The 25,349-nt window shown below is 36.9% G+C and overlaps 2 protein-coding genes across 2 annotated transcripts; both read right to left on the reverse strand.

Annotated features, from left to right (window-relative positions):
* Positions 1 to 135: 135 nt before the first annotated feature.
* GAUT9 (galacturonosyltransferase 9) lies at positions 136 to 4,061 on the reverse strand. Its single transcript, XM_077381583.1, has 3 exons — positions 3,707 to 4,061; positions 1,690 to 2,949; positions 136 to 709 (listed from the first exon to the last, which is right to left on the reverse strand). Exons 1-3 carry the CDS (start codon positions 3,872 to 3,874, stop codon positions 434 to 436), a joined length of 1,704 nt encoding a protein of 567 aa, XP_077237698.1. The 5' UTR covers positions 3,875 to 4,061; the 3' UTR covers positions 136 to 433.
* A 1,911-nt stretch (positions 4,062 to 5,972) lies between these two features.
* Positions 5,973 to 24,121, reverse strand: LOC143879281 (serine protease SPPA, chloroplastic-like). Its single transcript, XM_077381584.1, has 13 exons — positions 23,722 to 24,121; positions 21,121 to 21,304; positions 19,854 to 19,991; positions 17,818 to 17,988; positions 17,614 to 17,717; positions 15,917 to 15,984; positions 14,633 to 14,799; positions 11,845 to 11,914; positions 10,947 to 11,101; positions 9,649 to 9,754; positions 7,507 to 7,594; positions 7,277 to 7,420; positions 5,973 to 6,473 (listed from the first exon to the last, which is right to left on the reverse strand). The coding sequence occupies exons 1-13, from the start codon at positions 24,085 to 24,087 to the stop codon at positions 6,243 to 6,245; spliced, it is 1,992 nt and encodes a 663-aa protein (XP_077237699.1). The 5' UTR covers positions 24,088 to 24,121; the 3' UTR covers positions 5,973 to 6,242.
* Positions 24,122 to 25,349: the final 1,228 nt, after the last annotated feature.

Here is a 25,349-nt window from a genome sequence, read left to right on the forward strand (position 1 = left end):
AATTTTTTTTAGTGCATTTAAAACTAGTCATCACATAATGACAAACCAATTAATGATATACCTTTACAGATGGCCCAGGATTGGCACGTAACCCTCTTAAATCCATAAGATAAAACAAATAGTAAAGCCATTAGCAATCACAAAATTCTATGCCCATTTCATTATCAAATGAATCTTACGATTCATGTCAGATTTCTCTCAATACATTGGACTGTGAATAGTTTTCTAAGGGTTTCCAATCGAATCGTGGTTAACAACATACAGTAGAAAATTTTCAATTTACTATAAAAAAAAACACTGCTACTAACATAGAAATCTCGAAGAAATATGATTGAGATTCTTGAAAACAGAGAAGCCAAAATTGGCATGCTGCCGCAATTTCATTGGGCCTCGATTTCTTTGCGCATACCTTTTGAAATTGGAAATATTTCATCTAGAGGCCAAAATTGCACATCTGAACGAATTCCATATCATAGTCGACATACTTTGTCCAGAGGTGACGGAATTGGTTCATTGCGATATCAAGCCATGGTTTCATGTCCCCATTAAAATGTATGACCGCAGCATTACGGATATCATCCATGTTTATGCTTGGGTTATACCCAAGCCCGAGCACATGCCATGATTTGTCCAGTGGCTTTGTCGTTGAGTAGAATGCAATCAGGCCCGGCGGCAGTGTCCCCAATTTCCACAATGTCTTATCCTCATTCTACAGAAATTCATCGAACAGAAAATTCTTACTCTCAGAGTTCATTCAATCATTCATCCACTACCACTACCAGAAATAGTAGGAAACTAGCAGCATATGTTCTGAAAATAGAATCATATTATAACAGTAAGAGGGCTAGATGGAATTGAACATCAGGGGCATAAATCATAAGATTTATTAAAATTCTTTCTATAATATCAGTAAAAATATATATAAAAATGGTAATGATACTATGAGAAGCACCCGCCACATGAAGTCAGCTGGATCTGGACCATTCATATGGTGGGGCATACAATGGGGATGCAATAGCCTCAAATTGCACTCTTTGCTGAACTTTCTTTCAACTGCCATACACAAGGTCCTGTTGAACCATTAGGGTTGTTGAACTGGACTGATTTTTGGGCTATGACACTCCCTGATGGGCCCACTTGATGACAATCCAGATTCAGGTTGAAGCCATGTGAATGAAGTTCATCACTGCATGTCATGGGAACTCTTACAGGAGTGTTCCTCACACTATCATTCCCCATCAATGGTAATTAAAATATGACAGAAAGAAGATATAAACATTAAATATTAGCCAAAATATAGTGTTTAACAGGCTTATTAATGAACCATATGGAGCATCCAAACCAATCAACCATGATAAAGAAGTTCTTTCTGTCTGCTTCAATCTCATCATGATCCTAATCCAGTTCAATTTCCTCACGACTCCAATCCATAACATAAAACTAAGTTCAAAACCATCGAGTAACACAAAATCCCACTCAATTCTATTTCTAAAGAATTATATGATTAATGTTTGAAATTTTGTCAAATATGATCCAATATGAATTGCAAATTATTTCATTCACTAGTATTTTTTGTCAAATGGGGTTCAAGTAGAAATGCAGACTGTTTTTCCTTTTATGAAACATGAATCAACTCATAAGATTTGAATTAATAATAGAGAGTTTTAACAACACTGGAAGGAATATTACCAAGTTCTGCCAGTAGTGGTACTGATCGGTGCATTTCTCCCGTCTCCAAGCATCAAGATCGAAGATATTCATCCCATAGGCCCAAGCACAAGCCTTGGGGTTGAATCTCTCTCGAATGAGAGGATGTGAGAAATTCATATACTGTGAATATCTATGGAACGATCCAAAACAGGTCTCTACTGCCCCATTCACCTTCCCATCCATGTCGATCTTCCAAAGCCTTGTCAAGTCCCTCTGCACCACCACATCATCATCCAGAAGCAAAATCCGATGCAATTTCGGGTACATCTCTGGCAAGTAAAACCGTAAGTAATTCAGCATTGACAAGTTCTTGGGGTTCCTGAATTTCATATTGGCTCCATCCCTAGTAGCATTCTCAAAGTAAAACTTCTGCAGATTCGCTGACTCGAACTGCCTAAGCACAGGAACATACGAAGAATTCAAGAATTCAAAGTCCTCCACAGCCTTCACTTCTACGTGGGCCCCTCCCTCGACAGGCCTCATCTTGAACCAGACCTGCATTGCGGCGAGGTTCATCCGATCGGTCACGACATGGAACACATGCTTCCCTGGTTCATCAGCATTCCTCACCGCAGAATTCACCACAACAGACGTGGCAATCACATTGTTGGAGAATATAGCATAGTGGTACAAGCTCAGATCGTGGAATTCCGGCAAACTCCCACCATTATCTACATAATTCTCTGGATGCGCAACTCGTTCCTCCACGAGTCTCATTGCGAGGCAATGTAGGGATTTGGGGACTGATCTGGCAGAAATCAAACTCGAAAAAACTCCTTGTTTCTTAGCCTTAGTGAGTTGCTCGTGGACAGCAAAGATTGTGTCTTTGAGCTTCTGGATCTTGAGCTGGTTATCGAAAGATTCTTTAGTCTCTGCAATGAGCTGGCGTGCGATCTTAATTCGATCTTTCGCCTCCTTTTCAAACTGACGAAGAACGTCTTCGTCAATTGGCCCGTCTGTTTCGACCAGAGAAGATCTGTACGAGGGTTTTGAAGTGAGATCTGAGAAATTCTGAGCCAGATCTTCAAAAATTCTGAGCTGTTTAGAGTTTTCGAGCTTGAGCTTTCTGGCATAAGCAGCATAAGCATTGATTAGGGCGATGTGATCACTAGCCTGCTTGTAAATTAGGTCTAATCTTGTCTTCAGAGGATCCGATTTCAGTGCCAAGAAAGTTCGACTCACGTAAGTGCTCTGCCCTGAATTTCCCAATGATTTCCTTCCAGTCAAATGGCGATCAACCTACATCCAAATCAAATCCAAATCTAATTCAATCTGACAAATACTATCTCCAGGATTCAACAAAGCCAGACTCGATCTGATCTCAGATCTCAAGATCTGAATTTTCTTTCCTAAAAAGTTCAAAATCCTTCTCACAATTCAAAAGGCAGAGAATGAAAAAGAAGAATAAAGTGTGGATCTAATACAAGATGGAAATACTATCTACAGGATTCAACCAAGCCAGATCAATCTGATCTCATGATGCGACTTTTTTCTAAAATTTTGAAAAACTCAGAGAATTCAAAGGACAGATAAAGTAGAATAATAAGAAGAGGATGTTCTTAAAATTATAAATCTAATACAAGTTGGAAACACTATCTACACGATTCAACCAATCCAAACTAAATCTGATCTCAAAATGCGATTTTTTTCTAAAATCAAAGGACAGAGAAGGCAGAATAAGAAGGAGTTCTTAAAAGTGTAGATCTAATACAAGTACTAAAGGATTGAACCAAGCCAGACTAAATCTGATTTCAAAATGCGACTTTTTTCTAAAATTTTGAAAAACCTAAGAATTCTCAGGACAGAGAAGGCAGAATAAGAAGGAGGTCTTAAGATCTAATACAAGTTCTACAGGATTCAACCAAGCCAGACTAAATCTGATCTCAAGATGCAACTTTTTTTCAAAAAAATTGAAAAAAAAAAAAACAAAAAAAAACTCAAAGAATTCAAAAGGCATAAAAAGTAGAATAATAATAAGAAGAGAAAGTGTTCTTACTGGATCTTGATCTTGTGAAGTGGTATTAGGGTTTGTGGTGAGAAGAACAGAGAGAGTAGCGAGGAACAGGAGGGTGAACATAGCGGAGACGAAGATCTTGTACGAGAAGAAGGTTCGAAGGCCTGTGGGTCCACCATTTCGAGTGCCTCGTATTGCACTCCCAACCATTTTCGGAATTTGAGGGTCTGTTTTTGATATTTGCAGCCCCGTACTTCTACCAGAGAGAAGAAGTGGGGTGTCTGTGTCTCTCTGTTAAGAACATTAGGAAGAGGACGAGGAGTGGGCGTGTTTTTATCAGCCGACACCCCGCGTGGTCTGAGATGTTTTTACAACCGTCCGATTGTTACAGCTGGTTCTCATCATCTTCGTCAAAGGGGTCTCTCCTCCCCTATCTTGATTAGCGGATTTAAGTTTTTTTATGGGAGATAAATGGGCCCCACGCATAGCTGGTCTAAGTTGGGGCCCACATTGGAAGAGGGGCCCTTTTAATAGTTTGAGATATGCTAGGAACAAGGGTCAAGGGGGTTAGCTGAGGGGTGATTATCATGTGACACGTGGAGGGCAGAATTTTTTTAGTTCCATCTACGGCCGGACTGGACTTAGAACTTCTATCTAATCTAAGTTAAAAATTTGTATAAGTTATTATTTAATAATATTTACTAAATATTTTCCCATACCTAATGTTCTAATGTATTAATAAAAAATGGGAAATGACAAATGCGCCCCTTTTCATTACTTCGACACACGGGTGCACTTTATCCATGTGTACATCACATTGGAAGGATTGAAGGGACCAGACTGCCGACCTGACTGCGGTCGTACACTGCACCTGGGTGTCCCAAGTAATAAAAAGGGGCGCATTTATCATTTCCCTAAAAAATTATATAAAACATATTAGAAATTTACTACATATATGATTTCAATTGCAAGAGGTCTTTTTAGAATGTTGTAACAATTGGTGGTGTGACTCCCTGACAAAATAACCATATGTAAAGTGCCAAGTTCAATTGAAAGAGTTATTATACTTTTAAGCATGGTTTTAAAGTTCGGCCGAAATTTCCGAAATTTTGGATTTCTGTCAACCCTGAAACTGAAACTGGGTATATACACGATTTCGCCCGAAATTTCAGGAAAATCAACCAAAAATCTCGTTTCTTAAGTATATAATATTTTCCCAAAATTTCAATTGAAATATTATATTTAATGGTTTTGTCAGATTTCGGCCGAAATTTCAGTTTCACTTTCGGACCTAAATGCATTCCGAAACAGAAATTTGAAACCATGCTTTTAAGTGAAATCACCATCAACCCATTAGGCTCTGTAAAAAATATTCCATGGAATATTAGTGGGGCTAGTTGTGACAGAGGAGCTAGGAGCGTGGCGGTGAACCTTGGGAGGGCAGGGAGTGGATAGAGCACCAGAAATCCCTAAAAAACAGGGAAAAAAAAGGGAAGTGATATATCCACTCCTTTTGATTACTTGGGACACCCAACAATACTGTACGTGGCAATCAGCCCCATTGAATCCTTCTAACGTGAAGTACATCAGCCCCTCTGCACTTATCGATACACTGTTGTTGCTGGGTGTCCCAAGTAATCAAAAGTGGCAGTATATCACTTCCCAAAAAAATACTACTTCGGGATTGTTATGCCCCAACTCCCACCCTCTCCAAGTCTCCTCATCCCACCTCTCAGCTAATATGCCTAGTGACCATTAAACTTTGGACTTGCCCCCTGGATAAGCAAATCCCTAATATCTATTTTGTTATCATTAAACCATTAGACCCAATTTGGATTGTAGGAATTTTTTCGAAAAGTTTGAACAGGAAAAATGCTTCTAAAAATTCAGACTTTTTTACACACCAAAAAACATAACTTGAACCAACCTTATTGAGCATTCATGTAGGGGGACATTCAATTTATGATAATGTCCCTTTAAATTAGACATACTCATATAATTTCCCTCATAAATTTTCCAAGAATTTTTTTTTCCATCAGAAGTGTTTTAAGTCATTCAATCCAAACAGGGCCTTAGTGACCATTCTACCCTACAAACAAATTTTCTCAAGGGGTTTTTACATAATGGACCTCTTAAATTCTTTAAAATTCAGCACATTCCCTATTTATAGTAAAAATACATGACCATCCCTATATTTTCACACTTAATTCAGCTCAATCCCTTATACATGACCACCTTTCAAAGAGCTGTAGTATAAAATGCTAAAGCTTCACAACACTCAAATGACTGATGGTTTTGATGGATGATATCTACATATGCATGTATTAAGGTTAGCTACATCAGTCGGCAACTGTAATATTTTCTTTTACAGCATGCTGTATGTACACAATTGCAACACTGTATAATTTTTTTCGAAACCAAAACAACAAGGATACAGATACTGTACTTTGATACATTGAACTAATTCCCTTTTTCTTTTTCATCATTTTCCCTGAATGGGTCTCTTCAGTTCTTTGAGTGGTGGCCACTTATGCTTGAAACTCTCCAGGTCCCTCACAAATATGAGAAACGAAGAGGGTCAAATGGAGCTCAGATAATCCTTTATCAATTGAAAGATGGGATTGCTAATTGAAGCTCCTCCTAATCTTTCAAATATGATCCCATCCATTCTAGCTTGAACTCTCTCACAAGATGCTAGGTCTTGCAACAACTCATTCATTGTCCTGTCCAATCCAAATAAGGAGTTCCCTATGCCTCTCATGATCTCTGGCACGGAAGCCGGGGCTCTTGATACCTCAACGAGTGTAACCTGGGCCCACATAAAAATTAATAATTCAACAGAAAGATCCAGTAGACAATGTATGAAGGAAACCAGTGTGTATGATGAAAGACCAGTAATGCTTTATTGATGTATGAAATATCGACATCAGACCTGGTTGTGTAATGTGAAGTGCATCGATTGTATATATCAAAGTTGCCTAGAGGTACTTATCTAGCCAATAGTCGGAAAATATTACTGAAGAAAAATGAATTAGAGGGAAAAAAAAAGTAGTAGTATTACTTTATATCACGATGACTGGACTAATCCATGCCAATAGCTCAAAAACTGCTCGGGATGGAAACACAAGGACAAGGATGGAAAATCCTTTTTGAACAAAGAAGAAATGAAAAAGCAGGAAAATGTAGGTTGCCCTTGCAAGAGCATATCCCCCCTTTTTTTTTTTTGAGAAAGAAGAGCATATCCATTTTGAATCATCATTCAATACAGATTCCTTTGTTGGTTTGGAGTAGGAGAGTTACTTAAGTGGCTACAATATGATGACAGAGACACCATCAAATGAACATTTTTGGTTCAGTTCTGCTAGAAGGTAGAATGGCAGTTTATAAGATTGCAGGTACTCTGAGATTTTAGTAAAATAGCCATTTCTAGAATTAGATTCATGACATCAAACTTCAAAATGAAAACTGGATTATTATATAAAGGAAAAGAAAATTAAGGAAATAACCTTTTTTTTTTTTAATGGTAGCTGATATCATTAGAAAAAGACCGAGATGGTCTATATACAAGGAGAAATAAAGAGAAAGCAAATATACAAAAATTCAGGAAATAACCTTTTTGTCCTGTGGAATATTTGCCATCTGTTTGGCAATAGCAACAGCCCGAGACATCCCACCGATAGCATCAACCAAACCTAGGGAGACGGCATCTTGACCAGTCCATACCCTTCCCTGAGCAACCTCCTCCATTTGGTCTACCTGGTGACACAATGTCAGAAACTTCCATAAAATGATTCAAAGAGGGATACTTAGATTTGGAGCTAAATATAAGAAAGATAACATACAGTCATTGATCTTGAAAAGGCTGCTTTGTCTCGAAACTGTTCATATGCATATTGTGCAGACTTAGCAAAGAGTTCTGCTTCATCTGGCCTGTCAAAGAATTTTTTCAAAATAATAAAATAAAATTAATAAGGAATTACTTCTAAAATAAGGTTGAGGTTCGGTTAACAGGAGAAATCGATAAACTGAGTTCACATAGTAAACCTTTTTTCTTTTATCTACGATAACAAACTTTAAAAGGGTTCACATAAACTGAGTTCACATAGTCCCGCATCATCGTGGACTCCCTTTTCCCTTGGCCGCATTCCGCAGCCCTACTCAACTCAACTCAACTAAGCCTTTGTCCCAAACTAGTTGGGTTTCACAGCCCTACAGACTCAAAAAAAACTCCTTCGACTTTCCCGAGTTATGACTGCGTCAGCCGAATACTCACCGAATACTCGGCCGCGTCGACTAGGATTTTCTTACTGTGTTTTGAGTCTTTTGACCCGCATCCATATTTTGAAACATCGGTGGTACTATCACTAATAGTAATAACAATAGCAATAGTCCGAAGAATATAAGTAGCTCTATTACAATATCACTACAACTCACACTTAGTAGTATTATGGTAGTAGTAGAAAAGGGCACTAGTGATATCCGTGACACTAGTTAAAGAAAATTTTGTAGGAGACGACTGAGAGTTGTTAAGCTAAGAATCTTTGAGTTGCAGGAGGATTTTTTCAGCATGATGACTTTTCATTACTATGTGATGGGTTTCTCCAACCCTTAATTTATAGATTTAATGCAGTCTTCAGTAATAATATCAATGGTTTTCATTTGCCCAAAACCAATGCAAAAAGTGAGACACGCCTTCTCTTGAATAAACACGATTTCTAATTTAAACAGATGTCTTTTGGTTTGGAATGAGGGGTTTCCAAAGATGAGCTTAAAGCAAACTTTAGAAAATAAATATATTAAATTACTCAAAAAAATCAAGTTATGAAAAAATGGCATCCATGTCCCACGACAAAAAGATTCATCAAGATCCAATGTACTTTATCTGAACGGTCCACATCACAAAGCCATGCATAAACTAACATCTCACACTTACGCAAAAAGTTGAGTGCGTAGTGCCATAGTCTTTTCAACCAAATCCTGTTTATCCTCTGCGATAAAAGAGTTATATTATAAACCAACTCCACAAGGCTTTTCCTCCATTTTCTACTTTCAGACTGTCATCTTTTGTGACTAAACCATGATGTCTCAAATGTAGTCCCATTCTCATTAAATGATAGGAAGGGGCAGCAATTATAAATTTTGTGAAGGGTTCTTTTACCATTTCACTTGTAGACAGACAACTTACAATTACCTCATTTTTCCCACTATATCTTGAATATAATGGTATTCTGTTCATTTATGGTGGTGAACGCACAGAATCCTACAGGGACCATAATCCCACCCTCCTTGTGAACATGGACAATCATAGTTGGGAGTGCCATACCAGATGTCCTGAGAATCCAATCCTCCACGATCATAGACAGCTCTTACTATTAAAAACTTAATTGGATGCAAGGATTTATATGTCGGTTTCAGAGTCAGTTTCGGCCACCACTGAAACCGAAATATTTCAGTTTCGGTGGAAATTTCTGCTGAAAGCATGATTTTGGTTTTTTAAAATTTCCACCGAAATGTATAAAATTTCGGCCATTTCGGTGGAAATTTCAATCATTTTCGGCGGAAATATTTAACATTTCGGTGGAACTTTTCTAAAGAAGGGTGAAAAATGAAAATTCGGAATTTCAGTGAAATCCTCTATTATTCCGATTCAATGTACATTTGGTTTGGTCCAAACAGAAATCAAAATATTTCGACTGAAATTTCGGATTGCGGCTGAAATTTAAAACTATGATTGGATGTTCTTGGGGAAACAACAGTACTCGGCACTTTTATGTGATGGACATAGTATGGTGGAATAAAGGCAACGCAGCATACATACAAATGACATAATATCACTAAGGCAGTGACGTTTTTTTATGAGTAAGGCAGTAATGTGACGGACAAGCTGCAGTTACATACTCCACGAGTCCGTGGAAAATCCTTCTTATTTTCTAGCTCCAAGAAAATTATATGTGGTTATTTTCTAAAAATGCAACACAGCTCACCTGAAAGGGCGTTGTTCAGCAGTAAGTAGCTCAGCATATTTTCCCCTCGATATAATCTTCTTATTGAAACCAATCCTTTCATATAATTCCTTTAAACTGAATTTCCCTAGAAGGAAAACGTTGTGTTAATATCTATAACTTGACACAAAGTCATGTAGGAAGAAAACTGATTTAATTGTCATTCCAGTTGCAAATTTCCATTAACAACGAAGTTAAAATGAAAATTTGCATTCACAATGTTCTGCATTTTATTGAATAAAGGCAACTGAATAAAAAACATTCAGCAACAAGAAACGTCATTAGTTTCAGGAGGTAACAGTCTAAACATGGGATTAAATAAATTGGATCAAATTGACAAGAAATGTCACTCTTAGTTGTATACTTGTGTTGTAATTGATTCCTGATTTGTTATAAAAGGTCCTATACTATGAACCACATCCGCCTGCTCTTTTATGTATTTATCAGGAACACATTGGGCATATTTTAAGTGTATAATTGTACTATTGAAATTCTTATTGCAGATATCGCCGGTATTATCCAAGAAAGAGTAGCTTATCGCTATCCAAGTGTTTTCCAGCTAAGTTGTGGTTATCAAGAAGCTGTCTCTAGTTAGATATGAATATCACTTTTCCAGTCTACAATGTTCCATGTCAGTATATAAATCTAGATAATGTCTCACATTTTCATAAATTCATTTGTCAAGAAGCTGTCTCAACTTGGATATGACTTTTCCAGTCTAGAATTTTCTATGTCAGTATATAAATCTAGATAATGTCCCACATTCATAAATTCGTTTGTCATATTGGTGCGAAGTGTTCCAAATCAAGGGTCTCTCTTTTTAGATCATTATGTCATTATCATTCCTCAAATTTCTTTCAAAAGTTTAACTGTAACCTTCTCATATATTAATGAGATAACAGATTGATCATTTTGGGGAACTATTCAAAGCTCAATACTTCTAACAGTAATCTTCTCATAAATTATTAGAAGAATTCATGCTTAATTTGCTCGTAGTACCATTATCACATATAGATGTAGGAATCAGTGAATCACTATTCGAAGCACTATGATGATTTAATTTTCAATCAATCATGGGGCTTAGTTTACTTGAATGCCATCTCTAAAGTAAAGCATGGTGAAAGGTAAACAATAAAATGGATAGCGAGTGAAGAGATGCTTAACATGGTAGTAAAAATTAGAAGTCTGTGGTTTCCATACACCATAAAAGTTCTCAGTAGCCAGTATATATCAAACATTCTTGGCTATGAGAAAAAAAAGTTTAAAGTTACTACATTCACCTTTGACAACACCGATTGAACCTGTTAAGGTAAGCTTCTCTGCAACAATTACCCCTGCTGCCATGGCAATGTAGTACCCTCCACTTGCAGCCACATCAGACATTGATGCAACCACAGGTTTAGAGGCAGCAAGAAGCCTGATTTCCCGCCATATTCTATCAAATAAGCAGCACGGATTAAAGGAATCAAATGAGAGGCACTTTGTAACAGATTTCTCACAAAGAAATAAAATTTGTCTAGGCAACAAAAATGTTATGAGGACATACATAAATACGAGCAGAATGACCATTATACACCTCCAATGCATCAAATAATCAAATTAACTGCATGGATTTTTTGCAAAGCAGACCAGCAATACAGGGTGTGTTAGATAAATTGTACTTAATGTGTGTGCGAGTGTCCAATTTGCAACAAAGACAAAGCCCTTCAGTTCCCTCCTTATTCAAAAAATAATGACAGGAAATTGACGACAGTCATCAGTGGTTGTGTACCAATAACCCACACAGTATGATTTAAGAGCAAAGAAAACTATATACATAACATGCTGATATGGTTAACAAAATTCAGAAATGCTCAAATATGGGTGACTATGGAAATCTTCTGCACCACCTATTCTTTCCACAACAAGGTCTTAAAATACAGAATTGCAACAATCCGACAGAACCCAACAAGAGCATATGAACTTTCTGGTTCAACTTTATCACCTCCATCCAGTGGTTGGAAACAAAATTTGATAACTCCAATAAGATTTCCCAAAGCACATAATCAAAACTTGGAAGGAAAAAAAAGGTATACAATCAATCAATCAATCAATAAGTTAACTTAGTTAAGCATTAACCACTAATTGTCCACAAAAGAAAAAATTGAGACCTGGAGTAATATTTTATAATACACTTACAAATCGGATGCAAGAGCATCACCTCCGGGGCTATCAATTCGTATGATAACAGCCTTATATTTTTTTGATTCTGTAGAGAGAAAGTAAACTAATTTAAAACATGAAACAATATTTCTAGGAAAAAACTACACCGCATGCCTAGAAATTTAGGAAGGAAAAAAGAGGCTCCATAAGAAAACAGAGTCAAATAACATTTCCGAAGAAATTTAAACCATTTGATGATATTATAACTGCACTGAATACATATAGAAAATAATGTTGTGCCTAATTATCTGATGGAATTTCCGCAATGATCACTTACTAGTTCAGTGATTAGAGAATTAATATTAGTAGAAAAATGCTATCGAGAAAATCACTTTCTGCAAAGAGAAGGGAAGACAACTAAAACATGTAAACATATGACCAGCCTTGGATTGATTATGAGTGCAGCCAGCATTTAAAAACTTATTTAAAAATGTTTAAAAAGAAAATAAAAAACTCCTTTTTAAGTAGAAAAGAAAAAGAAAAGAAACTCCACCTCTCTCTACATAGGAAATAGAATGGGAACTGTAAATGGATGCTGTTGGTGCTGCTGTTGCCTGTTCTCTTCAGCATTTTTTTAAAAATTTCTACACAGCATTTTTTGCTCTTCGTAGGGGAAGCCCTCTCGGCTCCCATCCTGATATTGTCAACTGCCAACTGAAGCTCATGTTCTTTGAGGTCCCTTGTGGGATGATAGGAACAATGACCTGGGACGGCAACCAAGGATCGGTTGCCATAGATTATTGCAGATGGGTAGATGGGTTTCAATAAGAAGGGCAGGGAACAAGGAAAAGAAGTTCAAGGTGCAAAAAAGTAGGGTTGCATAAGATTGAAACAAAGAGAAGTTTTCTCCTCGAGGATGGTTTGAGTTGCAAGTATTTGGGTGAATTTTAGTTTGCAGTTGCAAGGATGGTTCCCAATGGCGGTTAGGGTTCTGTGATTTTCAATAAGTTGCAAGGGTGTGGTTCTTAAATTAGTACATATCAGCTGAAGTTTTAAGATTTGAGAAAGATGAAGCATTGATTTGATGCAGGTAATCAATGTAGCATTTCTGACTGCTTATCAAGTTATTCCATTATTATTGCAGTTCCAATCTAGTATATTTGCATCATTTTATAGTTCGTGGAAGGATGTCGTAGATTTGCTTGTAAACTTAGCATCATCTTTCCAATGCTCAATAATTAATTTGAGTGATTGCACAATTCTTTAGCGAGTTTTATACTTTTGGTGGATTCCTACTACTTGCATCAGTGTGCCTATTAATACTTTCCTTAATTAAGGTGTGTTAGCTAGAACTTTGTCTCTCTAGTGCTGTTGTCTACCATTCCTTGATTCTTTGCAAGCATATTTCACGGTGGGTGCCAACATATACGCAAGTGATGAGTTTTATTTTGTTGCTAGGAGGTGGTTTTGACAAGCCCATCTATTAGAATCCTTGTATGGATTCGTTTGAGTTGTGTTTGAGAATAGCAAAAATTCAAGAGGGAATGGTAGTTGGTATGGAGGTGTGATTTGTGTGAATGAGAAGAGGTAAGGGGTTTGAGGCTTGTCAAAATCCTATAGAAAGAGATGGACATGAGGTTTTGCAAGTTGAGGGAAAACACTTCTTTGAAATTTATTAAGGATTAAGAAGTTTTTTTTATATAAAAATAAATCTGCAAACGGGTATAGCAGTCACCCAATTGAATGAGTTGAAAAGTCAAAACTAATTGTTGGCATGGAAAAATCTTAAATCATCTTTTTTCTTCAAGGAAGAAAATGACACTCCGTGTAGTCGGACTCAAATTCATAAGGCAATTGTGTTTTAATGCTTTCTTCAATCTGAATGTGTTAAGGAATTAATATCATTGTGCATTAGCAAAGCATATACATTAGGATATTTTATGAAATTGTGGTGGCCTGCAAAGGCATTTTGTTCTAGCTGCTGCATGTACATTCACATGGCAATGAGGATATTGCATTACCAGCACTTTTGTTTTGATGAACAAAACAGTAGAATGCGACTTTGTTCCCTTCTCCCTCATTTCCTTGATCTGTGTTAATATATATGGCTGAGCTCTAGCGCATAAACCATATATATATATATGAGAAAAGGGTTTCTGCGCTCGAGCACAGAAACCGAGGGGGTGGAGAGGGTGTCCACCAAAAATCAGCTCCATTGGATCAGCTTAGGGTGTCCATTTGTGGGGTGGAAAAATGGGCAGATTAGTGGACAAACAGTATCTCTGTCCATTTTCACCCCCACAAATGGACACCCTATGGTGATCCAATGAAGATGATTTTTGGTACACAACCCATCCATGATAAGGCCTTTCAAATGAATGCTTAGAATCACCCCATCAATGTGGCTTAGAATCACCCCATCAATGTGGCCCCACCCTTGTTTCCAGCACTAGAGAGCAGATAAGCTATCTGCGCTCGAGCGCATAAACCCTTCTCTCTCTCTCTCTCTCTCTCTCTCTCTCTCTCTCTCTCTATATATATATATATATATATATATATATGTGTGTGTGTGTGTGTGTGTGTGTGTGTGTGTGTGTGTGTGTGTGTTCTATGCAAAACATCAAACAGCCTTGAAAATTTCCAATTGAAATTTTAACAATGGATATCTGTTCGTCAACTACACTCAGGTGTACTCAAGTCCAAAAAAAATTCTAATAGTTGATCAGAACAAAACTTTCATCGTCTGAATAACCTTAATCATGTATATAACTATATAAGGTAAATTTCAACACCTTGCGCTAAACTAAACAAACATAAAACCCACCTCTTAAACGGCGAATCTTCTCAATGAATTGCTCGGCAATGATACCTGAGCTGGACAGATTAAATGTACCACGAACACGACTAATGCTTCCAGAGGCTCTGATTATGGCTATTTGGTCATTACCTCCCGTCAACCCAAGTGTCCAATTTCGAACTCTAGAATAATTCCTGTAGTTATAAATGAAATGATTAAGCTTCAAGTGTTTGCTATCTTTTGATGTGAGCAAGGGGTACTGAACAGCTTTCATTAACGCTATTATTTTCGCATACCAAAACTGGAACGCATACCGAAACTAAAACTGTAAGTGCATATATTAAATTATTTCAGCTAGAACTTGGAAACATGTTGGTTTGAGTAGAAAATTTCACTGAAAAACCTAAAAAAAATCACAAAAATGTACGCAAACATGGAAATGATGGAAATTTAAGAAGAAGGTTCAGAAAATATGCTAGAAAATTATTTTTATTTAAAAACAAGAAAAATCAATTTCTTGTATTAAAAAATATTTCTGTATCTTTTAGTGTATTAGTGGTATACTATACTAGTATGTGTTACATAATTATACTTATATAAATCGCATATGAAATGCGGTGCATGTATTGTACATAAATATTTATATTAATTACACGTGAAAAATGGTATGTACTGGATTATTAGATATGTGCAACAACACATGTCCCCGGATGTCCGATATTGTTAAACCATTATGGATGGTTTATTTTCTTATGTGATGGCTTTTGAGTGTGTATTTGTGCTTATTCTAGCATTTCCTGAAGTTTCACCTCAAATGCCCATCATTTGCATATGTTTTCCATACCTTTCTAGCTTATTCTAGCTCAATTGGTACCCTAATGAGGCAGAGGGATGGGCCCTTCCCAACCATAGGCCCTTCCCAACCGTCAATGCATCTTCAAGGAGAATCTTGTTGACAATTTGGTGGAGTGCAAACGACATAGCAAGTTCCCTAGCAATGACGGGGTTGGATACAGTGGAACTTCATACAGCGGACATGTTTCCATTAGTATAAAGGACTGAAATTGTAGTTCACAGATTGTTTCTCTTCTTCGCATGTAATTGATCGGTGAAAGTGCTTGGGAGTGGTTGTATCATAATAATGATGGGGTGGTTGTATCACAATCATGATGGGGTCACCTCAGCCGAGGCCACCTTGGCCAGCGGCTTTGTCTGCTTTCATACTAATAAACTTCTACTGCTATTGTTCAACAACAATCTGAAGTTAACCACGAATACATCCTCAATGGTATCCAGGAAGATGTTAATTACCTGTAATCAACTACGAGAAGTTTTTTATTGCCCTTTTGTCCCAGCCTCTCCTTTAGCGTTGAGGTAACCTACATAGTTTCACATAATAAAAAAAATTCTATAAATTCCAGTTATTATATTTATATGAAAACTACTCAATATAGCACAAGGAGAATTTAATCAAGGTTCAGCAGTGAAAGAAGAAAAGCATTTACATACAGCCAGCAAATACATAACTATCTCTTTTATACAATGACTACAATTAACAAAATTGGTCAATAATAATAAGGGATTTGCTAGGGTCCATCACAAAAGGCATTTCGCGGCTGGTCTGTTGCATGCCGGGCTGGTCTGTCGCATGTCAGACCAGCCACCTCCTGAATGGAGACAAAAGCTTCACAAAAGGCATTTCGCGGCTGGTCTGTTGCATGCCGGGCTGGTATGTCGCATGTCAGACCAGCCAGCTCGTGAATGGAGACAAAAGCTTTTGTCTCCATTCACGAGGTGGCTGGTCTGACATGCGACAGACCAGCCGTGAAATGCCTATTGCGGTGGACGCTAGCAATTCCCTAATAATAATAAGGGAAATGATAAATTCGCCCCTTTTCTTTACATGGTACAGCCAGCTCCAGTGTATGGGGGAATCAGGCCCGTTGAATCCTTCCCACGTGAAATGCAACAGCCCCTCTGCAGTCAAAGATACACTGGAGCTGGCTGTCCCGAGTAAAATAAAGGGGCAGATATATCACTTCCCTAATGATAAATCACAAAAAAGGGAATTATACGAATAGGCTTTAGATTTTTATATATGAAATGCAAGAGAAATTTTTAAAGGTGTTGGTGAGATTCATTCTCTTGGTTGATTCGATAAATTTACAAGAAGCTATTAATACAGTTTCTGTTGAATGAGCTTTACAATCATCTGCCTAAAAGGGGTACGTAGAACATATTTCTTACCAGAAACAACTGGGAAGCGAGGCTTATGCTCTTCATGTAAATTCATCGGCCGAGTAATTCACTTACTATGATTTATGCAGAATAGATGGGGGCTATGCCTGCCACTTGGGCAACTGGCCATAACCAGTGGTATTTTTTAATGAGAAACAGAATAAGACAGTGATTTTGCTACAAAGCTGTAAGAGGGAATGGAAAAAAAATACCACAAACTCCACTATATTTTCAAAAGAATCAAGCCCAGCTAAAATACCATCGTCGTTATTTTTCACTTGTTTCATTTTCCTGTTCTTTCCAGTTCTTGCCTATAGTACGTTTTGATGGTTTGATTTTATTTGTTGTTTTCTTTTTGGTAGGATTATATACTACAGCTTCCATCAGTAATAAAGAGGTCATGGAATGAGGAACAATCTCTCTGACCTAGTTTAACTGAATCATTTTCTACCAGGTCTCAACAATATAACAATGATGAATGCATGTATTGTAGGCTTGTTCTTTGGAAGTAGGCAGGAGCATCCCAACATCAACCACTTATAATGTGTATAAGATGGAACATAATATCTTGTTTGATGCCCCTCTTGAAGTTTAAAAGAGAAATATGAGAGAGCATTGAAAAAAGGAAGAGAAGCAGCAGCACAAACCTTAGACCACGAAAGGACAATGTCATTTGAGACAATCTAATAAAACTCAGTGGATTCGTTGAGATGTGACAAGACTTATAATCTTAACACATTTCAATGAAGAGCTTAGACAGAAATTTGTACCTCGTCATCATAATTTATATTTGTTATCCAACCTTCTTCTTTTAGCCTCTCCACTCGGTAAACTCCTTCATCAATAAAGTCCTGGGTTTCTTCTCTTCTCTTCCCTGCAAGTGGAAATTCAGAATCCAGGAAACCAGTTTTAGAAGTGAATACTTTCAAGTCAGGTTTTCAGAAAATTTAGAGCAGCTATGAGATTCAACGCACCTTGAGTGGAAGAAATTGTATCCAGCCAATTTCCATAAATGTTATCAAGCAATGTAGCCAGCATCTCAAAAATTTCCTTCGTGATGTTCTTGTGTGAGAGTTGATCCCCAAAACTTTTATATTTACCGATCCGTTGTATTTGTGGTTCAATCCCTATTTTCTCAAAAACACCTGTATGCATTGCATGTCAGTGAAGGGGATAAAAAACTCTGAATAATTTGTAAAAAGTGAAAGTAAAATAATGCTTTGGGCAGTGGTAAATTCAGAAACACATCCTCAGAAGCTTTTCATTCTAATTAAGATAACACGGACATGATATAAACAAAATGCACCTTGAAAATTAATAAATGTTTCAATAAGAGCACAGATTAGCAATTTTCAACGAAGCACTTTTTTTTTTTTGAATGGCAGTTCAACGAAGCACTTTTTATGTAACTTCTTGATAGTTAAATCTGTTTTAGCCAAATTTCACCAACCTGTATATAGCATTTACACAATACAGGTTAGATTTATCATTTGCGTTCTCGACAAATACATACATAAGTGTGTGTATATGTATGTGTGTGTTGGGGAGAGGGGGATTCTAAATTTAAATTTATGAATGTCAAATGGATGAATCAACATATAAATTCTCCTAGGCGCTCAGCTGAGGTTTTAATGAGATCATCTTTTCCTTCTTGGCATCAACAACTTAGAAATGCCCCATATCCATGGAGAAGTGAACTCAGTTGCGAGCTGGAAGGTGAACTATGGATTGGAAAAGAAAGTTTGTACAAGGCAGACATTTAGCTGTGGTTTTCATTCCGTGAACTGCATTAGTCCGTTTATTTGATGTTTATTTTGGTTTTTTGTTAGTTGCTAAAAAAAGGTGTGGTGCCGAGTTGTGCTCAAATATCACAGATAATTAGACTATCATTGTGCTCAAGTGTCATGGATAATTAGCAGAGCTTATTCCTTCAATGCATAATAAAGTTGTGTCTTCTTTTTCTTTTTTTTTTGAAAGATGACAGAATTATATTATAAATCATACGAAGCTTACATAAGGGACCAGGAGTCCCCCATGGTTATAACATTTGAGGGCCCAGAATTGTACTTCCAGGCCATAAAAGAGAAAAAAACAAAAGGGTGTTCCCTGTATCATTCCCCTATACCCCCAACCATCGAAACTGAACTTCCTAATACTGTCGCCATCCTAACAGGCCGACCAACATCATTTTTCCAAAGTTGCGTCTTATTTCTCTATTAACAGTTGAAGTCAAAAAACACCCAGATCACCGATTTGCAGAATCCTTGACCACTCACATACAAACTTACAATCCCTAGTTAATTTGTATTGCAAAAGCATCTATAATGGTGGTTCTTTAGTTAATAGCATTTAGGCACTCCATATTTTAAAATTTTATAGCCATTTTTTCTATTTTGAAGTAATAAAGATTGAAATGTTGTCCATCTATCCAACTCGTCTCTGAACGATTCACCTGCTATTTCTAAACCCAGAACCACCCCCCCCCCCCCCCCCCCCCAAAAAAAAAAAAAAAGGATCTGAGTTCGAGACGAGTTGCTGGTCCAATGAGCAGAGTTGGCACTGCATGTATGTTTCCAATAAACGTCAAAGCTACAATGGTATATGATTGGCCTGTGTGTGAATTACATCACACAAGAATGAAGATCAACAATGAACTTAGACCAGGTAGCAAACATGCTACAAGGCTGAAGAGGACGCTCATAACCCACATGTACTCCATAACAAGAACTAGTCAGATATGGGTTGGGAAAAGGGGGGGGGGGGGGGGTGTGGAGGAATAATTTAGTGCTTAACAATAAACGCAGTTGTAACAGAAAACCTTTCAAGCAATGCGGGAAAACCAAATGACATGATGAGATGGAGAGAGCAGTAATCAAATATGAAGGAGCTGGTTGACTAGGAAACTTCAGTAGCCTCAACAAACCCTAGGAGCTATGATATTAACTACTTTTGTCAAGGACTCAGAAAATAAACTGACCGTTAAAAAAAATTAATAACAAAATCAACTTACCCCCGAAGAATGATGCTTGAACTGAAAGACCATACAAAGCAACATAAGCACTTGGAGGGGCATATAGTTCTCCACAGGCACAGCCAAGGTAATACTCTTTCTCTTGACAAACAGGGACATAGCCCACAATGAATTTACCTGTGCCCAAGATTAAAGAAAACATTTCAAAACTAATCATTCTCTGAGGTTGAAAGAAACGTAACAGAGAATATACGAACCTAGCTCCAGTAGGAACTAGGATGTCACTATAAAATTAATATAATCAACATAACAAACAGGATCTAAGCCAATCTATGGGGGGAAATTAAATATGAGCAACTACAGGCTATCAAAGCTTAAGTGGAATAAGAAAAAGCATCCATCAACAAGAAAATTTGAGATCCAGTAATTGAAACATGTATTATAGATGCCAAAAGAAACAAAATCCAGGAAGTGAAGCTAAGATAAAGTCAAGAGAACGAGAATGCCCAAGCACATGGTATATTCGTGCATGAGCATGAACACAAACACATGAAAAACACATGCATAAATGCATGCACATGCATATATATGCATTCAGGTGCACATGAGGGCACAAATTAGCTAAATATTTATTGGTACAAATTCATGTACATATCTATAAATTTAGTATCACTGAATCTGAATCGGTTATGATCCATATACACATGTGTGTGTACACACACACATATAGAGATATGTAGCATATACATATATAGCTTCCCCAAGAAAAGATATGACCACATATGCTATGTACATATATATATATATATATATACAAAGGTCTCGGGCCCAATAAGGCCAAGATTCATATGGCACATCAATAGACGGGCGCAATTGAGACCCACATCAATAGACAGGCGCAACATCTCACTCATTGTGAGACCCTAGCTATCCAATCAATAGGCAATAATTATCAGGTTTAGATATTCAATGCTCGTGACCAAACACTGGGTGTCTCAGCAATTGGTGGCATTTTTGGCTCATGGACTATATAATGTAGGGCCCTAGTATCAAGTGGCAAGGATCCCACATGGTGAACATGTGTCATGTGTACTATGGTCGAGCCTGACTCATACTATATATAGAACGAAAGATATATGGATGTAAGGGATTTCTTTTTTTGTATTGCAAATCAATATTTGGGAGAGAGGGGGGATGTCTAATGATAAGTCGTTTATTTATTTAAAAAAGAGAGATACGAAGGCTTGCAATGTGAGGACATTTGAAAATAAAATACTTCAATAAAATAAGAAACTTAAATCATTACCTGACTTTTTGAAATTTAGTATATGCCTCCGAATCTCCTCAATTTTTCCCCATCCACAACTAAGGGGTTCTATTTGAAGATATATACCAGATATGCGTGGATCGTATGCCGCTTTTACAAAATTTTCACATATTTGGGGTAGGGATAACCCTGATGAGAAAGGACCTCGTAGCTGATCAAAGATCTGAAATGAACAAGAAAAAAATCAAAATAAATTAATAGTAAACCTCCGAACTAGAACAAAAATAAAGACGCTAAAGTTTAGGATGCTAATCTATCAAAAAGAACTACCTATCAAAAATCCAGCAATGAAGACATTTATTTTATCTATGCAATTAGTTGCAAATGTCACAGGCTGAAAAGGATGAGGGATTTTTATTAATCTAAATTTTATTGAGCAAAAAGACTATATACAATAAACTGACCTCTGAAGGAGCCAAGAGCAAGACAAGTCCTCAAATCAATCATTGATTAACCTGAATAGATTCAATTTTACCTTTGTTGAGTTCTCATCTGAGTCCGAGTATACAGAAACAATAAAAATCTCTTCTAATTCATTATTGAAAAATTTATCACATCAAGTAAATTTGCACCAGACGATATTTTTTTTACCTTGGCCAATTTTTTGTGCGAGTCTTGAATTTTTGAACATTGGTTATGAGTAACCTAAATCACAAACTTTCCAGCAAATCTAAAATCTAACCTCTACGAGAAATTCAATCTTTTATTTCAAGGAAAAAAGACAAAGTTTGAGAGACAAGAATTAGACATCCCTCTCTGGGGTATGATTACTGATAGTAGCAAATGAAAAGACTTACATAATAATGCCCCCCATATATACATAATTGCATAGATGGCGCTACCACCTCTTCCTTAAGCTAGTGCATAAATGTGAACCATGTCCCGCTTGTTCAAAAGATGATATAGAAGTTACCATTCAAAAAAAAAAAAAAAAAGATGAAGAAGCTCCTTAACATTTTTTTATGCAAAGGCAATACCCTATGCATCAAAGAAATTAAAGATGAAGAATAAAGATCAAAGAAATAAAAGGGAAGAATAAGTATCAAAGAAGAAAAAAATGGCTGATTTGTATATACAGTCCCAAAAATCTGGCCTAACTTTATATTAATAGTGTGGGCCCCACCCTGGAGCATATTAGTTGCAACTTGGCACAAAGAATCATCAAGTCAACTAAATATGGTTCGAATTTGATGTGGAACATATCACATTTAATATGATTTTGATTGCTAGAATTGGATGGGTTATTAATTACTACAAATAGAGGCAGATTTATCATTTTCCTTTAAATAACTTATGAGGGGCACTTTGGTAGTTTTATTTTTTAGTTGCATGACAATTCATGAGGGACTATTTTTGTCTCATAGTCCCTACACATGAATTTTCGTGCATCTTCATAGGATGGATCACCCATGTGATGGCAATCTGATAGTCCTACGTCTGATATCCCATGTGTGATGCTTGAAATCTAGGATAAAAATCTATTTTTGGGTGATCTTTCTGGGATGAGATGGCAGTCTACCACTATATGCTTCATCCATACATTGAATAAAAGGTTTAAGGAGATTAAAATGGCTGCTTGCATCTTCATAGGAAGGTTCACATTGAAACCAATTTCAATCGGAAAATCGAGGCCACAGGTTGTATGTGCCATCACAATGGACTTGGCTTCATATAAGGGTACAATGTTGACACAGGAACCAAGATCCACAAACTCCTTACTGGAGATTAGCTAATAAAAGGGGCATCTCCCGTGGCAAACATCATGACTATAACACTCCATGTACAAGAATGAGGAGGCTCCATGATTGGATGGGGAATCAATATAAATAGGGGAATTGATTGCCTGTCATTGTAAATTCTTTGGATTCAATGTACGCACGGACCATAATGCAGGTAAGATCCCACCTCGTTCGTTTCTTATCAATTAACAAACAAGTTAAAATAAAAAAGGAGCCCCTCATGGCGCCTTGGGCTGCCCAATGGACAAGTTGAAGCAGAAGCTAGATATGAATCATAAGTCCAAGTAATTTGATCAATCCTCACGAATCCCTCAGGCCTCAGCATGGGTGTTTATAGATAAAGCTTACTGCAATCTACTAATTGCTTCCAGCTTCTTTGTGGGTACACACAGAACCCTGTTCGTTTAAGAATATGACAACCGATTGTGAGTGCCAAACCGATTAGTAGTCTCAAATTTAAACAAAATTTTGATTGCTAGTGTGATCATTGAAACATCAGGCAACCGCACTCCCTGTTCGTTTCAGATTGTGACAACCGATTGTTAGCCCCAAAGCAATTATCGGACTCAAATTTAAATGTACTTTTGAGTCTAAAAATAGGCCTTGGGCTCACAATCGGTTGGCACAATCTGAAACGAACAGGCCCTATACTATCAGATGATCAATCTTAATCCACAATTTGATTAGACCACAAACCCTAACTTTCTAAATTTCCATTTTCCATGTTCCTTTTGGATCAGTTGATGATAGCACGACTCAATTAAGAAAAATTACAAAGAAAATATTGCGTCAAACCAAATTCAATAAATGACTGAAAAAATAATAAATCAATAAACCGAACCTGGCCACGCAATTTCATAGACAAAACACTGCCCATGGGAACTCGTTCCCACGGAAATGCGAAAAGAGTTCGAAGCTTCACGACGAAGCTTTTCCATCCTGTTATCTTCTCGAACTCGAAATCACCACTCGGATATTCATCTTTTCCTCCAGGAGGGCTGCCATTATCAATCACAGGCTTAGGAGAAGAAATTCTCTCCTTCACAGAATCATCTTTCTTTTCTACGGCAGAAGAATAGACTCTTTGGCCATCGGAATTGTTGCAGAGAAGTTGAAAATTCAAGCGTTTGATCAGAAAATTCTCGGAGATTTTGCACCGAGTTACAGAGAAAGTTCGGCATTTCTTTAGGGCATTAAAAAGAACCATCTCTCCTCTCTCTCCCTCTTACAGTGGAGTGAAAGGGGGAAAACGAGGGGGTGTTTTTTTGAAGGGCTTTCTCATGACACGTCATCTTTTCGTGTGCTGTGCTAATGCCACGTTTCTATCTAAGCCAACGAGACAATAATTTTTTTCCTCATTAGGCGTGTGTCTACTGCACACGTGGCACATTTGTGTGTCGTGATTTGGACCGTTAGATTCTGTAGGCCAATCCCACGCGGAAAGGAGATCTGGATCAAAGACCTCTAAATCTAAAGTGCTCTCTTAATTGAAGGATTGGGATTCTGCCACGTCAGCCCGGCTGTCAGGACTTTATTTATTTTATGATAAACTAGTTACAGTCCCGTGGGATGCACAGGGCGAAGCAAAAATCATGATTTTGAAATACTTTTCTTTAAAAAAATGCAATTTGGAAATGCAGGTTGTATAAAAAGTATGTAAAAAAAACAATAAATTGTGAAAAATCAAGAAAATCAGCAGCCAATATGATTTGTAAAAGTTTAAAAGTTATCAGGAAAATTAAATTGAAGAAAATTAAAATTTTAAAAAATTGCTTATTAAAAATTTGTCAAAACTCAATATCGTAATCCTACAAAAAAATTTATAATTAGACAAAGGAAACTAGCCCAATCCAATCAGATGATATCATAGGTAAGAATATGGCATATTTCTTGAAAATGATAATTCATAATAAAAAGATTGATAATTATTGAAAAAGTATTAATACCCACTATTAAATTAGAAAAATGTAAATCTCGCTTTAAAACATACCACGAAATCAAATAACATTTGAAGATACGGAGTGTCAAGTTCTTTATTCCAAATCCCGACCAAATAAATGGAAGACCAAATAATCAACATTGTCAACCATGAAACCATCGAATAGATCAAATGACATGTGCATTTGCCATTTAATATTGTAAGATAAAGATCAAACATGACAGAAGAAGATTTAGTTAAACATATCCAAAGTCCCTTTTCCATAACTATCAGTTGCTAAAGCAAAAATATTTAAAACAAAGAGGGGCGTCCAACTCGACCCACTTCTTTATTTTAATGGAAAAATGGGGGAATAGATGACAGAGATTTTATACTATCAGTAGATCTGTTGTGTCCTCCGTAGCCTTCTCCATCCCAAAACTTCTAATAGCATAATAACGGAAGTGGTTAATAGAGATGGGGAAAAGTAAAAAGAAATCCTGATTATAAAATCAGTAAAGGTCTGATGAAAACATTTGGAAAGATTTAAT

This window comes from Tasmannia lanceolata, unplaced genomic scaffold (genome assembly GCF_043159265.1).
Source record: "Tasmannia lanceolata isolate RefF3 unplaced genomic scaffold, GAP_Taslan_0.1 ptg000006l, whole genome shotgun sequence".
NCBI classification, from domain to species: domain Eukaryota; kingdom Viridiplantae; phylum Streptophyta; class Magnoliopsida; order Canellales; family Winteraceae; genus Tasmannia; species Tasmannia lanceolata.

Coding starts and splice junctions, on each gene's coding strand:
- LOC143879281 (XM_077381584.1), bottom strand. CDS start 24,087: ATGGTTCTTTTTAATGCCCTAAAGAAATGCCGAACTTTCTCTGTAACT. Junction 14,800..15,916: donor CTTCTCGTAGTTGATTACAG/GTAATTAACATC, acceptor TTATAACTACAG/GAATTATTCTAGAGTTCGAA. Junction 9,755..10,946: donor TTCAATCGGTGTTGTCAAAG/GTGAATGTAGTA, acceptor TTTTCCTTCTAG/GGAAATTCAGTTTAAAGGAA.
- GAUT9 (XM_077381583.1), bottom strand. CDS start 3,874: ATGGTTGGGAGTGCAATACGAGGCACTCGAAATGGTGGACCCACAGGC. Junction 2,950..3,706: donor CTTCACAAGATCAAGATCCA/GTAAGAACACTT, acceptor ATTTGGATGTAG/GTTGATCGCCATTTGACTGG. Junction 710..1,689: donor ACCACTACTGGCAGAACTTG/GTAATATTCCTT, acceptor GAATTTCTGTAG/AATGAGGATAAGACATTGTG.